This window comes from Sinocyclocheilus grahami, unplaced genomic scaffold, assembly GCF_001515645.1.
Source record: "Sinocyclocheilus grahami isolate Dianchi unplaced genomic scaffold, SAMN03320097.WGS_v1.1 scaffold190.1, whole genome shotgun sequence".
NCBI lineage: Eukaryota > Metazoa > Chordata > Actinopteri > Cypriniformes > Cyprinidae > Sinocyclocheilus > Sinocyclocheilus grahami.
Window position 1 is genome coordinate 1,181,809 of NW_015505369.1, and position 19,937 is coordinate 1,201,745.

Here is a 19,937-nt window from a genome sequence, read left to right on the forward strand (position 1 = left end):
GCCTGTCTGTGTGACGTCACACAGACAGGCATCCGAGATCGGCTCGATTTGAGAAAGGGGTAAAGATTTGAGCAGATTAAAAAAAAAACACTGGGTGGATTTTTATCTTTATAGGGTGGTTGTGTACACACACTGCCAACACATTTCAGTTCAAACAACTTGTAAAAGTGCATGTAGCATCATATGACCCCTTTAAGCATCTTATCAGTTTACAAACATCTTAAAAACAGATAATTCACATACAACTAAGATAACATTAATATCAGTAACATCTTATTTGTTTGTAAACATGATAAATCCTAAAACAAGCTAATTCACACAAATTAAATCAGTAGCATCTTTGTTTAAAAATATCTTACTAACATTTCAAACTCTTAAAAAGAACTAATTCATGGAATTGAAATAATTAATTTGTTCATAAATATTCATCCAGCAAGTAATGTTTTAGCAAATGTACTGCTGAATAAATACACAAAAAAGTATTATTTTGTCAAAGAACAGTAAGTAATAAACTAAAACTAAATTAATGACACTTTGACAAAAGTGACTGACCTAGCAGTTTTTAGTAATATTTTAAATAATGAAACAAAATAAATAATACTTTGACAAATGTAACTGCGACCTGAAATGTAAATTACATGCATTAATAAATAAATACATAAAAATACACACATTAATGAAAAAGAAAAAAAATACTTATGAAACTGAAATCATCTAATTTATTCATAAACCTCTGATAAGCATCTTAATAAAGAAATTACATTAACATAAATAACATTATAAAACATCATAACATAACAAATACTAATAATGTGTTCCTGTGGCTCAGTGGTAGAGCATTGCGTTAGCAGCACAAAAGGTCGTGGGTTCAATTCCCAGGGAACACACATACTGGTAAAAATGTATAGCCTGAATGCACTAAGTCGCTTTGGATAAAAGTGTCTGCTAAATGCATAAATAAATAAATTAAATTAAATAATAAAATAATAACATCACAATAAAATAATATTATAAAACAAATAAATTAATTAATAAACTAACATGAAATTGAAATCATTAGTATCTAATTTGTTCATAAACATCTGAGAAGCATCTTATAGAAATGATTGATAAAATAAATAAATCAAATAGTGTTTTTAAACCACACCCCCCTTGGCCATTACGTACACACTAATAAATTAATTAAATAAAATAATAAAATAATAACATCACAATAAAATTATATTATAAAACAAATTAATTAATTAATAAACTAACATGAAATTGAAATCATTAGTATCTAATTTGTTCATAAACATCTGAGAAGCATCTTATAGAAATGATTGATAAAATAAATAAATCAAATAGTGTTTTTAAACCACACCCCCCTTGGCCATTACGTACACACAGAGCAAATGAGTGCAAGAAAGAAACAGGGCAGGGGGCGGAAACAAGGAGAGAGAATTGTAAACAAACTGACCTTTACAGAAAGATGGACACAAAAGAGATGAAAAGATAAAGCATGCAACAAGAAGAGATGAAAACAAGGGAGAATATAAAGAGGCAGAATGAGAGGAAAAAGTACAGAACGGAAAGAGCGTGAGCCCAAAAGATCTTCCTCATCTGCAGGCTGGCCACAGAGAGGTTTTAGCCAGTATGAAAATATTGATTCTGCAACTCTGTGGCCCCTGAGGGCTGTGCTGGGTGCTTGTGATGGGGCGGAGGGGATCTGTGTGTGTGTGTGTGTGTGTGTGTGTGTGTGTGTGTGGACGTTTGCCGTGGCAGCTGAATCTCCCCCTGGCCTGTCTGCCAAGGAGCACGTCTGATTGAACACGCCACACTAATACGAGCTGACAGCTAGAGAGAGGTCCACCCTGCCTGCCCCTCTACTAATGCACTTTACTGAGCCTGTGTGTGTGTGTGTGTGTGTGTGTGTGTGTGTGTGTGTGAGTGAGTGAGTGAGTGAGTGAGTGAGTGAGTGAGAAATATAGGATGCAAAAGGCACGAATAAGACGAGGGACCAATGAAATATCTTTTGAAAATACATTTTCTGAAGCAAATGCGAGGGGTGTTTGTCCATGTAAAATGCTCCGCCATGATTTTGTTGTGAATGGTTGCTAGGGTGTTGCTATGCTGAGTAGTGTTATTTATGTATTATTTATATACTATTATAGTATTAGTAGCTTTAATTTTTGTATATATTCCATTTTCATGTTAGATTAAGTTTTAATAATTTTGTTATGTGCTTTTGACTTTTTTTAAATTATTTTTTAATATTTCTTTTTAGCTTTAATTTTAGTTTTAGTACTTCAACGTAAACTTCTTTTACTTAGTTGCCACGGGAACATTTCTAGTTTTTTTACATTTAAGTTTTTCATATACATTTATATTCGTTTACATATGTGTATATATATATATATATATATATATATATATATATGTATATATATTACAGCCTTATTTCAAATAACGAAGTTAGTTTTTGCTAAAAATAAACAACACTTTAGTATGATTGATATATTGTTATAGTTTTTGTTCAGATTTTGAATAAATTTTTTTGTTCACTTTAATTTGAGTTAGTTTTAGTTATGTTGTTGTGTGTTTTTGACATTTATTAGTTTTTTTATACATCTATATAGTATTTACTAATGTTTTATCTGTTGTTTACTTTTTTATATATTTTTCAATTTTTTAATCAGCTGTATTGTCCGCCATGCAAAAATAATAATAATAACAACAAAAAAATCTGATTGCATAAATTAGATATCAAGTGTTGCAGAGCAAGTTAGAAGGAAAAGTTTAATATTTAGGATTTAAGTTTTTTTTTTTTTTTTTGTCAATGCATTCAAACTCATATGTATGTTTCTTCTCACCATGATAGTCTTTGTAAAGCGGGTTGGTCTCCTTCTCCGAGCCTTTGAATGATTCCAGAGCGATGGCAGTGTCACTCAGTCTGATTATTCGGCCCATTACGGCTCTGTTCTGAGAGAGTGAGACGGGAAGAGAGAGAGGATGAGAGAGACAGGAAATACATGAGAAGTGCCGGGTACAAGCACATGCAGGAACATCTAGTCTAGAGCAATGCTGAGAGCATCTCTTGCTAATTAAATCCCTCCTACCGAGCACGGGTTATATTCCTTTTCCTGTGAGAACTGAATTAGGTCATTATCTCAGAAAAAATTAAGCAGGGTATTCCAGAGACTGAATTCATGGTCTTACAACAAAGCCTCAGCTTACAAAACTACCCAAGATATCAGCAATTTCCATTTTTCCAGTTTCCATTTTACCAATACCACTCTCTAAGATGACTGAAATCTTTAGCATTAGCACAGGATTGTTTGCATTTGAGAGATTATTGATGTCCACTTGAGGTGTAATTAAAAAGTTTGGTGTCAAAAAAACAGTGGGCTCTTTTGACTTGGGCAAGTAATCAACCACCTAGCAATCAACAATGTTCAATGCAACAAAATTATGTTTTAATATTTTGGATAAGCACTTGCATCAATCATAGCATCCAAACTGGTATTATTAGATGGTCTCTAATAAGGAAATTAGCTGTATTACATAATGGCACCTCTGTAAACTGCTGCCTTTGGTTGCGTCGTGTAACATTAAATCCATCGGCTCAGAGCAGAACATACGTTTGCTGCTCAAACACATGCTCTCCGAATCTGTCCGTCTCTCTTTCTCTGATCGCACGACTCATGCAGTGTGACCATACGGCACAAATCTGGACGAATGTAAGCAAAAAGCCACATCAACTCAGAGAAAGATCCAGAGATCCCGTCCACATCCAAGTCAGAGAAAAGACATCTCGCCTATTAATGCTTTCATTCCAAAAATATCTGCTGTTAAATGGTTTAAAAATCTAAAGAAATCTAAAGCATTTCAAACATGTCTTTCAGCTCATCAAGGTTTTGTGTCACATATGAACTATACAAGTTTACATTTCATTATTTGAAATGGCCTGTTTTGGACTGGCTCGTAATGCATTTTTGGTGATGATTTTAATGGGAAACATTTGGTTTAATTCTGATAAACAGATTAAAATGTGGTAAAAACATGGTAAACAGATCAAAGTATGATAGAACGGGCCAAAATATTTAATAAACACATAATGGGCTTGGAAAAGAAGTCATGAAACCCTCTGACCTTACCGATATGAAGCTCATGGGTAAAACTGAACAAACCCAAATCAACAATTGCAAAGACACTCAGGCCAATACAGATGAGAAAAGAAGTCAGTTTAAAGTATTAAAGAGCAAACATGCACAAACACATAAAAATCTGTTGAGAGCGCCACCTCCTGGCCACAGACAAATACAAAGTGCCTTCAGAAAGGAGGGAACACTCCAGAGAAAGACAGAAAGATAAGCCCGATGTGAAAAATTCATCTCTACACCACTCGTGAATATTTCATACGCTCCCTCTCTGTAGCAGTTGACGAGGCCTAATGCAGTTTTCATGCATCCGTGTCCTTTCTTTTTTTCTTTCTTTCTTTCTCTTTTCATCCCTTCCTCTCATCTAAAGTGGACTTTGAGAGCATGCATGTTCGTGTACGCAGCCGTGACCTTTTTCCCAAATCTAGCATAAAAAATGGAACCCAAGCAACTGCGTTAGTGACACAACATCACACCAATGCAAGTAAACAAAACAACAAAAAATGCAACTACAACAGTTGAGCCAACATACTGAAGGCTCAAGTCAAGGATGGGGTTTAATAAAGCAAACAGGTTAAAGAAAGTTAGTGGAAGAGACTGTTTTAAATCTACTGCTTGTGTTATTTATAATTTAAAAAAGATACTAGGAAACACCGTGTGTAGTTGAATTGGTTAGTTTTCTTGACGCATGATTTTGCCCATTGTAATAAATAAATTAATTAATTAACTAATTTAAAACACAACACAGAGATGTATATAAGGATATAAGGAACAATACTTCTGTGACATAAAAAAATTTGAATCAATCTTTGATTTAGCTATGTTCTGAAAATAATATTTTAAAAAGTTGCATATGTAAAGAAAAACTTATAAATAATATACATTTAAGGTCATTTAAAATGTAAATATTACAGGTGCAAAGCAAAAAAAAAAGTAGAAATGTATTTTGCTAATGTGTAATGATACACAAGTATAGACCAATTACATTTTATGGGAAAATCTTTATTAATAGATTAATCTAATTAATAGATTTTAATATGGCAAAAGGTATGTCCATACTTCAGTCTTGTTGGTGGCTCAAAGCATGATCAAATTAGGAAATAAAATATTTAATAAAGAAAACACAGTGAATGTGTAAACATTAGGAACAATGAGTCCTTGCTTTCTGCCAATTTGGACACAGATTTATAGGCCTACTAATTGAACTGCTCTACAAGCCACATCGAAAGGCTAACTTTAGCCACGATAGTTGTTCAGCTCTTCCTTTAACTTCCTTCAGGTCTCCGAAGCTGTCATTCTTCAGACTGACAGACCGGGTCTCCAGGGTCCTGACCCAACAGCGGCTGTAACTGTAGGTGTGTGTGCTAGTGGACTATGGCTATTTGAGCAGAGATTGATTAAAGATTCAGATGGACTGTGGCTTTAGTCTCATCAGAGGAGGCTTTCAATGCCCGTCCCTTTCCTGTTGAGATTTAAAAAAAAACATAACAGGACTTTTCATTTCAAGTCACATCCTATGGACTTCAGATGAGGTGCTAATGCAAATAATGGAGGTTTAACACAACAGCACAAGAGTTTACCCCAAGTTTAGTAGTTAAAGCTAAAATCTTCACCTTAAAACATTCTGTATTTACTGAAAGGTCTATATTAGTTTACATCACATCTGTTCCACAAAACCACATTCAAACCAATCACAGCATTTACTCTATCACCTCCACCGCAGAAAACCACTGTGTGACCCCCCAGCATCCCTGAGAGGGGTTTTAGCACTTTGTCTCCAAACGGACAAAGAACAGCGAGATCTTGTCTTTTGAAGCGCTCTTAGAGCACAGCGGCTGTGGCCTGACTCTCGTTGGCTAATGGAGGCACAAAGAAAAGGGCCTCTCAGGAACCGAGAGACGCTGAAAGACAGAAGCGCCCAGAACGACTCGAGACTGACCATTGGCTGGCTGAATGCAAAGTTGAGGGCCTCAGACAAAGAATGTGGGTTCACGCGCCAATGAAGATGCTCCTCTGAAGGCCAAACATACATGTACTCAAACAGATACACACACAGGCCCCCTGAACCCCAGCCAAGCGGAACCTCATTCACACAACGGAGGGGGGTCGACTCTTTGACTCCGGCTCATGGGGCGATGATGGTGTGCCAGGGTCGACAAACTTATGGTGACCTCAATGCTGGTCCATGAGACTGACAGTCAAGTTAAAAAAAATCTAAAAAGGCTGTTCTGTGGGATTAGTTCTGGAAGTCAATGGTGGAAAAGTCTATCTTGCATGATGATAGCAAAAAACAAAACTACAACAGATACCTTTTTTGAAGAGTGCCTGTGCAAGACCCGTCGCCAAAATACGGTTGTGAGTGGATACCAAGGTGTTGCTAGAACAACCCTAAGTCTCTATAATATCCTTGTGCCTCAATATTGTGTGTTCTTCCTTCAGTGTAAGTCTATGGATTTTAGCAGGTTTGATCATCAAAAACTGAGAATCTTATTGTTTAGAAAAGATAGAGCTCATCTGTCCTTAAAAAGCAGCATGATTTAAAGTATCATTTGCACCCCTAGTTTAATACTTGGGGTTAAGATTTTAACATCCCTAAACCTCAGTATGAGTAATATCCCTAACAAACACCACAGATACAAAATGGGGAGGGGATGCACTGCAATACAGTAGCTGAAGAAAAATATGTATGCAAATAAATGCAAGAAAGACAACCAATCACAGTTCAGTGGTTAGATTTTAGATAGATAGATAGATAGATAGATAGATAGATAGATAGATAGATAGATAGATAGATAGATAGATAGATAGATAGATAGATAGATAGATAGATAGATAGATAGATAGATAGATAGATAGATAGATAGATAGATATCAATCAATTTAAATTTTTATGAAACGATATCGATTCATGAATCCCTAGATTTGAATCAATTCTCATTCTCATTCTCAATCCATTTTATCACAATATTCAAATATGAAATGCTGTTTTGGTGCTGTTTAATGTGAAGTGACCATAGACTGTATAAAAACATGAACGTAGTGTCCGTGACGTCACCCGTAGGTTTCTGAAGAGCATTTTTGAAGCCCAAAGTGGGCGGAGCTGGCCGTCGCCATCTTGGCAGCCCGTCACCGCACTTCTGGATAATCGAAAATGGGCAAAGAGGCGGGACGTGGGTACAGCTGGTTGCTGAAACCATGCCCACCTAGCTCGACGGTGGTGACAGCAGTGGCAATCCACCTGTCACTCAAGTGGCCACGACCTTAATTATGCAGAATCTTAGGCTTAATATAATTTAAATGGATGAGTTATATATATACCCCCTCACAGTTGTCATGAAGGGCAAAATTAGCTATATAGACCAAAACCACTTCTTGTACCAGGCTGTAAAAAAAATGTTTCTGCTGTAAAGTTGGCCATTTTAACATGGGGAGGGGGGGGTCTATGGGATTGACTCCCTTTTGGAGCCAGTCTCTAGCGGCCAGTCGATGAATTCCAGTTTAAGTCACTTCCGTGTTGGTTTCAAGAGAGAGTCCGGAAGGTTGCCACTTGGAAGTGACGGATCGCTGTAGCACCTCGTTTAGAAGCGGCAGCGTGAACAGATCGTCTCCTCTGCTTTAACAGCAGTTACAGCACAAAATAAACATGAATGAAGATCTGAAGGTATGTTAAAAGAAAGAGTACAACTTACCAAAATCCACATCCTGTCTCATTTAATCGCTCAATCAGGGTTTCAAACGCGGAAAGGCGACAATAGCTTATAAACAATGTCACGTAACGTCACATTTACCACAGAAAAACATATTTGTAACCATGAGCTCAATAGTCAGCTAGATTTTGTCTAGAGAGGAAAATTTTCCTAAATATGCACCATATAACATATTCATTATAATTTTTTTTACTTCAATATTTAATTTATGTTTTAATTAAGTTAGTATTATAACTTTAATATTACAAAAACTTTGAATTTATTTTAAGTGTTTATATACAAATCATCAGATTTCAACCTTTCATATTAATAACTCTCAGGTATATTTTACAGCATTAGTTGATTTTTTTTCCTTGAAAATGTTTTCCATGTCCTGTACCTGATATATAGCCAAAATAATCGATACTGAATCGAATCGAAATCGCAAGCTTGTGAAGGATAATCCTATCGAATTGTGAAATTTGTGTAAAAACCAAGCCCAGATAGACAGACAGACAGACAGACAGATAGGATTTTATCAATTTAATGCATCCTTGCTGAATAAAATTAATTTCTTTAAAAAAAAAACAGTAGTGTAGTTGTAAAATGTAATAACACAAAATTCTAAAAAATAATATCAGCATTTAAGGGTGACTTTCAACCATCAGTCTCGAAAATAAACCTGAACAAAGGATTTATATGAACACACTGAGAAACTATCCGATTAATAATACCTGTATGAGGTGGGATGGTACGGTCACCATGGCGACTGAGAGTGATGTGCGTAACAGGCCTCGGAGGATGTAGAGAAAAGTTGTGAGGGCGTGGCAGTGGGCGGGGTTATCCTTACAGCACACATCATCCCCCCACAGCACTGATCCCAGAGAATGAAGACCCAGCCGCAGGACATTCCGAACCTTAGACTACAGAAGTGCAAAAAAAAAAAACATTTTAATAAAAGAGACAATCACAAAAAAATCTGATTTTCAAACAACAATGCATTCATTTCGAGACAATCTGGATATGTACAATGTGATCAAATACACATCTGGCTTGTGCAATGGATATTTCTTTAAAGCACTGTAGGGTAAACCTTGGCATTATATTTGATGTATAATCATTTTCTATTCTTAACGGTTTCAAGTTCATTTTAAACAAATCAATTTTGAAATCATTTTCAAAGTTTTTAAATTCCTTGTTTTATTGTTGTGATTATTTTTTTATTATTATTTTATTTTATTTTATGTAAAGCACTTTGAATTACCACTGTGTATGAAATGTGCTATATCAAAAATGCATGAATGAATATCTTAACAGTATTTTAAGAAGCGCACCTTAATTTACAAGAGAAACAAGGAGAAACCTGTAGTGTTGCATGACACTTATTTACAGTAATACATCAAATGATACTTAAATTTTTCCTTACAGTGTTTATAACTCTATAACAAGTAATTCTGCATCTAAATAAGAACACTGTGTGTGTTAAACAGTGTTAAAGTTTCAGGCAAGTTTAAGATTCAGGATTTGATTCTGTATAAAACGTTGCATCAGAACCACATTAATCTTTATTGTTGTCATGATACTGGGCATGCATGGTCTTTTCTGTCTGCTGTGCATTAAAACCAACAGATAACATAAATTGTGTGATACTTTTGCACTGCAAAGACAGCTATGGATAGATTAATGGTGGAATAAATTTCATATAAATGCAAGACAGACAACCAATCACAATGAAAAAGTCTATCTCCTGTTGTCCTCTCACATCAAAATTCACTGACGAATTTGTTTTGGACTGTTTTTGCTTGTACAGTGCTTGATCTGTGCATATTTCTCTCCTGATTCAGACAAGACAACTTTTTTACTGAAGAAAGCAATATTATGTATAGAGGACTGGTATTTTATCCTGAAGCAACGGTTTGAAGTTAAAAACTTTCATTATGGAGGTGTTTCTAACAAACACACAGCTTCTCACTTCACAAGGTGTGAACTGATGGACTGGAGTGGTGTGGATTATTGTGATGTTTTTATCAGCTGTTTGGACTCTCATTCTGACGGCACCCATTCACTGCAGAGGATCCATTTGTGATGTTTCTTCAGATGAAGAAACAAACTCATCTATATCTTGGATGCCCTGAGGGCGAGTACATTTTCAGCTAATTTTAATTTTTAGGTGAACTATTTATTTAACTGTACTCATTGTCTGTGCTTGTTGTATTAATGAAAGTACACTTAAATCACAAACAACACTTAATCAAGCAATTTTCTTAATCAATTAGAGACTCTCAACAGGACATGATTAGCCATTGTACAATTTCACATTTATACGCTCTCCATAATGAGAGAGGGAGAATGGTGAAAAGCAAACAAAACAGTGCCCAAATAGTATGTCATACATAAGTGTGCAATGACTTGTGTAACTAAGTCAGTAGTGGAATCCTGTCTGTAGTGAAAAGCCTTTTGTCTGTTGGAGTGAGGGTCATGTACCTCTCAAACAACTTGAATCAATGAAACAAACGGCCCAGCCAAGACCACTCAACAGCACGGTCAAACGGAACACGATGGTCAAAAGTGATTGGACGACATCTTCCAATCAGGACAGTTGCCTGACATGACCACAATGTGGCTGTCAACATAAGAGCCAAAATGTCTGCTTCCAACAAGTGCCAGGAAATTCTTGGCACGTTATTCGCCAACATCAGCCAAGCTAAGGGGCCATGGGTGAGAGATGTGCCCTCTACAGTGCACAAAGTCTGACAGAGAATTGAACCTTATTCACAAACCATCAAAGACCAAAGAGCTGATTCTGAACCTGCTTAATAAAGATCGAGAGGACACCTCAGACCAGAACAACTAGATAACTGGCAACTGGCACGGTGTGACACCAATGCAAGTTTCAGATGTCTCAAAAATGCAGGACAACTTCATATTTGCATATTTATGAAGATGTGAAAAGAAAGTTAGGTCTTCATTTTACCAGCACTTTCAGTTCAGACCTAAGTTCCTATAGTCTTTAGGAAGCCTTTCCCTTTCAGTAAAAATACACTTTTTGGACAAGCTGCAGACTTACAAACACAACAAGTTAGCTAGTGTAGCAGTCAAATTAACTTTGAACATATCAAAAAACAAACTTTAAAAAAAAACTGAAAATGTAATAAAAAAACTTAATTTTAATAAATCCATTAAAATAAATGTAAATAAATCATTTTAGATTAAAATGTACAGTGGGGCAAAAAAGTATTTAGTCAGCCACCAATTGTGCAAGTTCTCCCACTTAAAAAGAAATAAAGGGAAATATAGAAAGTTATTCCAGCAACCTTTTAACACTCTCAAAAATGATTTTTAAAAAAGTAATTAAATTGCACAAAATGTTTAAAGTTCTTATAATGTTTTAAAACATTTTAAAATAGTCTCAGGGGACAGAAAAGTTCCCCTAATGCAAGAATTTCCTATTTTCTTCTTCTTCTTCTTCTTATTGTTTCTTCTTATTGTACATACGGTTAAATCTTTATATTGTGAATAACCAATTAACCTGCTCACATCTTTGAAATAGAGAAAAGGAAGCTAGATATCTTAAACCAGCTGAAAATAGCCGTGGTGTTGAATTGTCTACCGCCCTGGTCGTCCTCCTCACATCAGCCTTCGTCCACTGACAATAAACAGTAACGTTAACACCCTCTACACCGTTCAGCAATCACAAGTTAAATAAACCTCATTGTTTGACTGTGTTTCCAAAGTGTTTCTTGGGAGTTGAGCTTGACATTTCCACAAAGAGGGTGTTCCTAACTCACCGGCTTCCTCCTTCCTTTCGGCCACACTCCAGCTTTTTAGTCCTCACACTCTTTCCCCGCTGTGTGCATGAGAAAGATGATATGCTTATAACCATTTCTGATGGTAACATGAACATACAAAACAAAACCAAACCAAACCAAACCAAAACAAAACCAAAACAAACCAAAAAAACAAAAACAAACCAAAAAAAAAAACCAAACCCAACCCAAATCAAATCAAATCAAATCAAATCAAATCAAATCAAATCAAAAAATATAGGTTCATTACTGATTTTACCAAACCTACCATGACCAAAAAAAGGTTACGGCATTTTATTCAAACTTTATAGGGCATTGCAGTCATAGCTAGAATTGAGTCACCATTCTGACAAACGTTTTAGTCAGTCTCACTGTTGCCCTGTTTGCTCTCATTCTGAGCATTCTTGCCTTTGTGCCCATGTTCTCTCAACCTCATCACATTCCGCGACCTCTGCCAACAGAACGGCACTGTTTGATGATGTAAGCACTTAATCTGTCGGTTGACTGACAGTGGATCGAGGACTTCCAGGGTGAGGAGCATGAGGTGTCCATCAGTGCCACGGATTAAAAGAAAAACACTAAAGTGCAACGATCAACAAGAAAGAGCTAGCACAAACAAGAACAGAATAAGATTTGATTGGGAACTTGATTCGGTCAAACTTTAAACTATAGTTTAAAACAGTTTAACAACATTGGAAACAGTTGAACTTGAAATAAAATCGACATTTTCATTTAACACCGTTATTCTAAAGGTTAATTCAATTGTATATGTTGTCAAACTATATGTTTCATGTCAGTGAAAGGTCTATGCTAAGATTAGAATATTCAAATAAGAAAACTTAAGCAATATAAAATGGCAAGCAAAAAAAAAAAAAAAGGGGCATCATCTGAGATGCTTGGACGTATATATAGAGACTTTGTTGAAATGCTGAATGTAGGTGACAATCAACACCTTCATCTGCATTACTCCTGAAAGTAATGGTCCATTGGTGTGGACGCTAACATAGTTATCTTTTTATCAGCTGCTTTATCAGCGGCACCCATTCCATTGGTGAGCAAGTGATGTAATGTTAAACATTTCTCCAAATATGTTCAGAAGAAAAAAACAAATTCATATACATCCTGGATGCAAACTTTTGCAGTAAGATGATTTTTTTTCTGGCAACCAAACAAAACTGTACACTGACATGCTTTTCTTATCTTTAACTGAACTAGAACTCCATTTAACAATTTTGTTTAGTAGTATTTTATGTATTATTTAGTTGTATTACCATTTCCTATACAAGTAGAATTTAGCACAAGAACAAGCAATTTCTCTTTTTTTAATTAATTTCTTGTTGGGTTGACATAAGCCTGCAGTGAAACTAAAAGATGTGTAAATAGAAAATACATCTCTAAAATATAAAATAAAGTAATAAAAGTGGTTTTAAAGACTCTGAAGTAAATTGATTTCATTTAATGAAGTAAACTTAATTGAATAAACTCATAGGCCTGTTTACTTAACCTGACACCAAATTTGGCCAGGAGATCATCTCTGGAGTTCAGCACATGACAGAAGCCACATTAGAGCCACATAAAGTTGGAAACTGATTAAAAATAGCGAGTGTATCCTCAAGCGGCCCGGTCCCAAGAGCGGCTCGGCAGATGCAGTGCTGATGTGGAAGTCAAGACAGAGGCTATCATGGGGCCGTTTCTGAGAGGGGCCCCCAGAGGGGCCGAGCTCCCCGGCTTCTCAGTAGGAGCTAATGAATATGAACAGACAGAGGGCATATTGCCCAGTGTCTGTCTTGGCCTGTTTACCACAAAACTAATAGGACTCAGCTTTAAGGAACAGAAACCCAAGGGAACCCATCTCCCTCCTGAGAGCGATTCGAGCACAACATGGAGAAACTGACAACTGAGGATGAGATGAGAAAAAGAGGAATAAAGGTGGAAAGGAAAAGAAAAAAAATAAAGCCTTTATATTTGAAGCTCTTTTCGATTTCCTAATTATCACAAGCTACGAAAGCCACACTACAAAGCAAGTGAAAGCACAGACAAAATCAGGCAACAATTAGCCAACCGAGACCAATCAATGAAACAACAAATTAAAGGTCTTGTAAAAACACTGCCTGCGGCAAAACGCTTTCATTGTTCCAGAGGTGTGAATGACAGGGTGTCTGTTAACTGTGCATTTCATTATAGTCTTTTTGGTCAGTTTAAAGGGATAGTTCACCCAACAATTGTTATTGTGTCATTTATTCACCCTCATGTTCTCCTCTTCGTTCTTCCTAACTGGTATGACTAACTTAATTCTGTGGAATGCAAAAGATGTTTGGGAAAGTGTCTGTAGTAACTGCTCTTTATTCATACAATGAAAGTGGATGGGGACCAGGGGCTGTCAAGCTCTAAAAAAGGACAAAAATAACCATAAGTATGATAAAAGTTGACTCATACACTCATATATTTCATGTCTTCTGAAGCCATATGACTGAAGTCACTGTTCATGGAAATAAGGCATTTTGGTGCGATTAACACCTTTTTTCTTCTACAAAAGAAAGAAAATTTCATGGATTTTGAAAGACACGAGACTGAGTACATGATGGCAGTATTTTCATTTCCCGGGTACTATTCCTTTAAAGGGGACATCGGATGCAAAATTCACTTTTGCATATAAATGTGTCTTAGAAGTGTGTGGACACAACCCACACTACAATGATAAAAATCAATTCACTCGCTTTTTTTTAATTCCCAAAAAACCTAAACAGTCTCAGTTATCAAGCAGTTTTGAGGCCCCGCCCACGACCGCTGACGGACTGTCCTGAATTAGCATATCTCCGCCCTCAGACAGTTATACGCTGTCTGCCATTTTTTCCACACTCGAGCAGCTGTAGCGACAACAATGTCTTGTAAGCAATGCAGGTGTTTTGTAGTTGGATGTAAAAGTTAACATAAGAGTCACATTTTAATGTGCCACCGAATACACAAAAAACAGAAGAGAGGGGTGGGGTGAGCAGTAGCTCATTATCATTTAAAGAGACAAATGACAAACAAATGACAACCAACCTGTGGCGTGGATCCATCAAACCCTTCTTTCCGGATGACCGTCTGGATGGACTTTAGGAGAGCATGATAGGGTGATGGTAACGGACTGAAAAAAACACGAGAGAAGAACAAAATATACTTATTTTGAAAGCTGGATAAACAAATATGCCGAGAGGCTTGAAAAGATTGCAAATTGAGATTGTAGATGTAAAAGAGACAAAGCTAGTTAAAAGAACCACCAACCAAGCACCCAGAAAACCTAGCATCATGGAAGCAACTTTGATGATGACGATTTTAAAATAATTATTTGATCAAATAAATTTCATTCATGCCAATGTAAAACACTGTGCATTACCACTCAATAGTTTGGTCAGTAAGATTTTTTTGTGTTATTTTTGAAAGAATTTACAATGTCACAAAAGATTTCTATTTAAAATAAATTCTGTTATTTTGAACTTTCAGTTCAACAAAGAATCCTGAGAAAAATGTATTCGTTTCCACAAAAATATTAAGCTGCACAATAATTTTCATCATTGATAATAATAATGTTTCTTGAGCAGCAAATCAGCATATTAGAATGATTTCTGAAGGATCATGTGACACTGAAGACTGGAGTAATGATGCTGAAAATACAGCTTTGCTATCACAGGAATAAATTACATTACAATAGAAAACGGTTATTTTAAATGGTAATATTTCACAATATTACTGTTTTACTGTATGGTTGATCAAATAGGCTAAATGCAGCTTTGGTAAGCATAAGAGACTTTTTTCAGAAACACTAAACAATCATACCAACCCTAAACTCTGAACCGTAGTGTATATTATATATACTTCTACTAATCTCTTTATTTTCAATGATAATCAATAACAATTATCATATTTTAGAATATTACAGTAATTTTGGTCAAATAAATGCAGCCTTGGACAGCAGACTTCTTTCAAAAATATTTGTAAAAAATTGTACAGACCCCAATTCTTTAAAGGGTAAAGTAAGTGTAAAACGTAATCACATTTTACATTTCTCTTTTTTATTAGACGTTTAATCTAAAACAACAATTATGGAATTGCAATTAATCATACCAATTTGTAATCATAATTGTAAGTTTCAAAGTTGACTTAGAATGGTAGAAACACAAATGTGCAAACAAATGATAGCTTCAAACCATTTATTTAAAGTTTATTTGTTTTTCTTATGCAAAGGTTCAGTTTCAGGAAAGTGCTTAAATGTGGACGATTATGATTATGGCTTCATAACAGGTCAAAAGCTGATGATATCCGAGTACACTTCAATTAAAACCACTAATTGTTGTGGCATATGCTGCCGTCATAAAGTGGGATTTGCTTTGATATCACAAAAGCCTGTTGACATCGGCAGTAACCCTGGCAACCCAGCCACGCATGTAGATGCAAGGAAATACATCACTAATTAAATCAAATGAAATGAAATTAATTAAACACTTTGGCACCTCTGTCAGCTCCGGGCGCTCCCCCTGAGGCCTGCGGTGAGTCTGAGTGTGCTGAAACCGTGTTAACGGGACAGTACTTCTGATCCCAGTGACACAGCGCTTCTATGTTAAATCAGGGGTAAGATGTGCAACTCATAGCAAGGCAGGTCAAAGCACTTGACCTGCTCTGCATTGCACATTTTGTCTTTACTTAAAGACGTAACTTTTTTTTGGTTAAAAATGATCCGAAATCAATATTTGAGCAAGTACATAACCAGCCAGTGTTCAAAACTATCGCCTTATTTTAGCCCGATTCACAACGCTTAGATTATAATAATGTTTTCTAATTTGAGTGGTACGGGTAGGTTTTTGTGGGAAATTCGAGCATGGCACTGCGTCATTATGTCACATCTGTAAACATAAAGAAGTTGTCCCGGCTACTAGGCTATCGCATGTGAGGATCCTGCAGGCGGCCGATCGTTTATAGCCTTTTCTCACAGCAGCTGGAAAAATTAAATGTATCATTTTGATGGCGGATTGTAATCCAGAAAGGATTATGTGTTTATTAAACACATGTGAATTAAATTAAATTATATTCCAGTTATAAATGTGCTTCTGATTACAGATAGCCTGGGATTACAAAGATTTGTATTTTAAAGAAAAACCAGTTCGAAGGGAGCATAATTTGCTTTTTGGGATAAAATAATTTCTTAATATGAAATTCGAATGGTATGACAATTAGAGGCTAGACTGTACAGAAATTGAAATCTACACGCTAATACACACTATAATCATCGTCACCAATGCTGATGTTAACATTAATCATTTGAGAATAAAGTATAACAATAATAATAATTTGATATGAGCTAATCGATCTTTAGATTTAATCACCATTGGTAGCGAGATTTATGGTAATGCTTTTTTCCTCAGTTGGTCAGAACAAACGTGGGAGACTTGTCACTTACTTGTTCAGATGGCAATATACGGTGAAAATTCTTATTTGGGTCATATATTCCAAGACGTAGGCTAGAATCTGTGATTGCGAAGAACAGTGAATATCCTCACCGGTGCGGTGACTGACTGCCACACACACATACTCCTCAAAACATTCGATTAATCCGGACTGGAGCCGTGCCGACTCACAACCCACGCAAGGAAGATAATTCCGCACACAGCTGCAATTCCAGGTTTTCAAACAGAGATGGCGACAAAGAGCCAAAATTTACGGACTGCAGCTTTAAGTAAGTCTCTTTCTTTTTTTTCCCTAAAATCCGAGAATATTATACAGTGTCCTCAAAACGTATTTAGACCCCAAAACTGCATTAGATGAGGAAATACCAAGCCATGCCATTTATTTTACAGAAGGTTGGCACAAGCACACATTTCAAGTGTAATATGCTACAAAAATAAGTATTTTAAGTTAGACATTATTCAACAATAGAAACACTACTGTTCAAAAGTAGTGAGTTTCAAACATTTTGAAAGTCTTTACTATTTCAAATTCAAATTTCTTTTGAACTTTCAATTAATTAAAGAATCCTAAAAAAAAAAGTGTATCACAGCTTCCACAAACCACAGCAGCACAACTGTTTTCAACATTATTAATAATAAGAAATGTTTCTTGAGTAGCAAATCAGCATATTGAATTATTTCTGAAGGATCATGTGACACTGGATTAACGATGCTGAAAATTCAGCTTTGCATCACATGAATAATTTAGATTTTAAAATATATTTAATTAGAAGACAAATTATTTAAAATTGTAATAATATTTCATAATATTTCTGTCTTTCCTGTATTTTTCTTTTACCAAATAAATGCAACCGTGATGAGCATAAGACTTGAAATAAGACTTGAAATACTGACAATGACCAAGCATACTACTGAGATTAACCTGCTACAAAGAGTTCGCATTGCTCATTTAAAAATATATATCACACCTCAGGGGTTTTGTAAAGGCTTTCATTCTGTCACTACAGTCCTTCCCTCTCCTTCTGGCTCACAACATGTTGTAATGACCACACTGTGCCACTCTGCATGTAGCTATGACAGCCACCAATTACTCAAAGATTGAGAACTGAATTTAAAGCATGACGAACAGCAACCTCCGGGCGTGTCACAGCCTTTCAGAGCTGCATTTATTTGGTCAAAAACACAGTAAAAACCATAACACTGTAAAAAATTATACAAATTTAAAATAACTGTTTTAATATATTTTAAAAATGTAATTTCTTCCTGAAAAACAGAATTTTTAGCAGCTATTACTCCAGTCTTCAGTGTCACATGATGAACAGAAAGTTTAAAAGAACAGCATTTATTTGAAATAGAAATCTTTTGTAACATTATAAATGTCTTTACTGTCACGTTTGATTAACTTAATGCATCCTTGCTGAACAAAAGTATTAATTTCTTAAATAAAATATATTATTGACCCCCATTTGAACAGTAGTGTAATTTCACGCTCTGAACCCACCGCACTGATTTGCTCCTTAATGGGGTGAAACACGTGTTTCCCTCTTTTGATTAAGACCTGGGGAGGTGGGGGTGGCGGCAATCAAAGAGGACACGCCCCCATTGTGTCCGAGACAGAGACGGCACCAGCCTAACAGAGCGTGATCGCTTAAGGTGCCGACCGTAGAGGATAATGGCCGACAGGTGAGCTAATTAAGATCACAGTGATGCGAGCGAGAAGGGGACCAGAGGGGCGCGTGGAGGTAGCATCCATCTTAAACAACAGGCTCCGCTTTCACCTGGAGAGCAATTTGTGCCAATTACGCCACGTAGTGAAACGGAGAAATTTAACAGTCTAGAAACGGCATGGGGCTTTTTATTCTATGAGCTGTGAAACGCAGAAAGACAATGAGGGTTTTTTTTGTATCTCAAGACATTTGGTTGTCGACTAAGCTTGCTGATTAATTGATTTCTTTGAAAGGGATAGGAAGCCTTTTTCTACATCTGATTCTGCTCCAATTTGTTCTTTATAGCAAAATCACCAAAATAGGCTCAACGAAAAAAAAAAATATTTAGGCCAAAACTAAAAAAAAATGTACCTATACAACTTTTACTCCTCTTCTCACAAATTATGATTACTAAAAACATATTTCCATGCGGTTCCCTGCACAATACTGTGTTATGACCTCAAAACACTTTGCAAAACACAAAACACAATGCATGATTTGTAAACTAATACATTTGACATCTGCAACACAAAACCAGCTCCATATGGTTTCTTTTATAGTAAACTTGCTCAGTAGCTCACCTGGTACAGCACTGCAATGCCGAGCATTCGGGTACGATTCCCACTAGTCAAGACACTCAATAAAAGAACTCAATGACTTATAGAAACAAGCTAAAATGGCATAGTTGCTTCAACAAATGCATTTTATATCTTTTAGGATATGTCCCCAAAACCTTCAAACTGGCTGTTTTTAAGCCTCTCATCAAAAAAAACACAACTTGACCCCAAAGAACTAGTTAAATACAGACCGATCTCGAATCTCCCTTTTCTGTCCAAGATACTAGAAAAGGTAGTATCCTCACAATTATATTCCTTCTTAGAGAAAAATGGTATCTGTGAGGATTTAGACCGTATCATAGTAATGAGACTGCTCTCATTAGAGTTACAAATAGGGCTGGACAATAATTCAATATCAATATATATTGCGATATTTTTTTTTTCAAAAACAGTGATATTAGGGATGGGGAGCTGACTCCAAAAGAGTCGATTCCTCGACTCTGAATAGCCCTAGAGTCGGAGTCGACTCCAGCACTGGAATCGACTCTCGGTGTCGACTCTGAAGTCGCTGATGTCTTCACTGATTCTCAAATCCCTAT

General features: G+C 36.0%; 1 protein-coding gene across 1 annotated transcript in view; it reads right to left on the reverse strand.

The window, feature by feature from the left end:
• Nucleotides 1–19,937, reverse strand: part of elp4 (elongator acetyltransferase complex subunit 4) — a 72,156-nt gene that overhangs the window by 39,597 nt on the left and 12,622 nt on the right. The window contains 3 exon segments of the mRNA XM_016284921.1: nucleotides 2,853–2,961; nucleotides 8,560–8,748; nucleotides 14,677–14,761. Coding sequence (XP_016140407.1) covers nucleotides 2,853–2,961; nucleotides 8,560–8,748; nucleotides 14,677–14,761 — 383 coding nt within the window.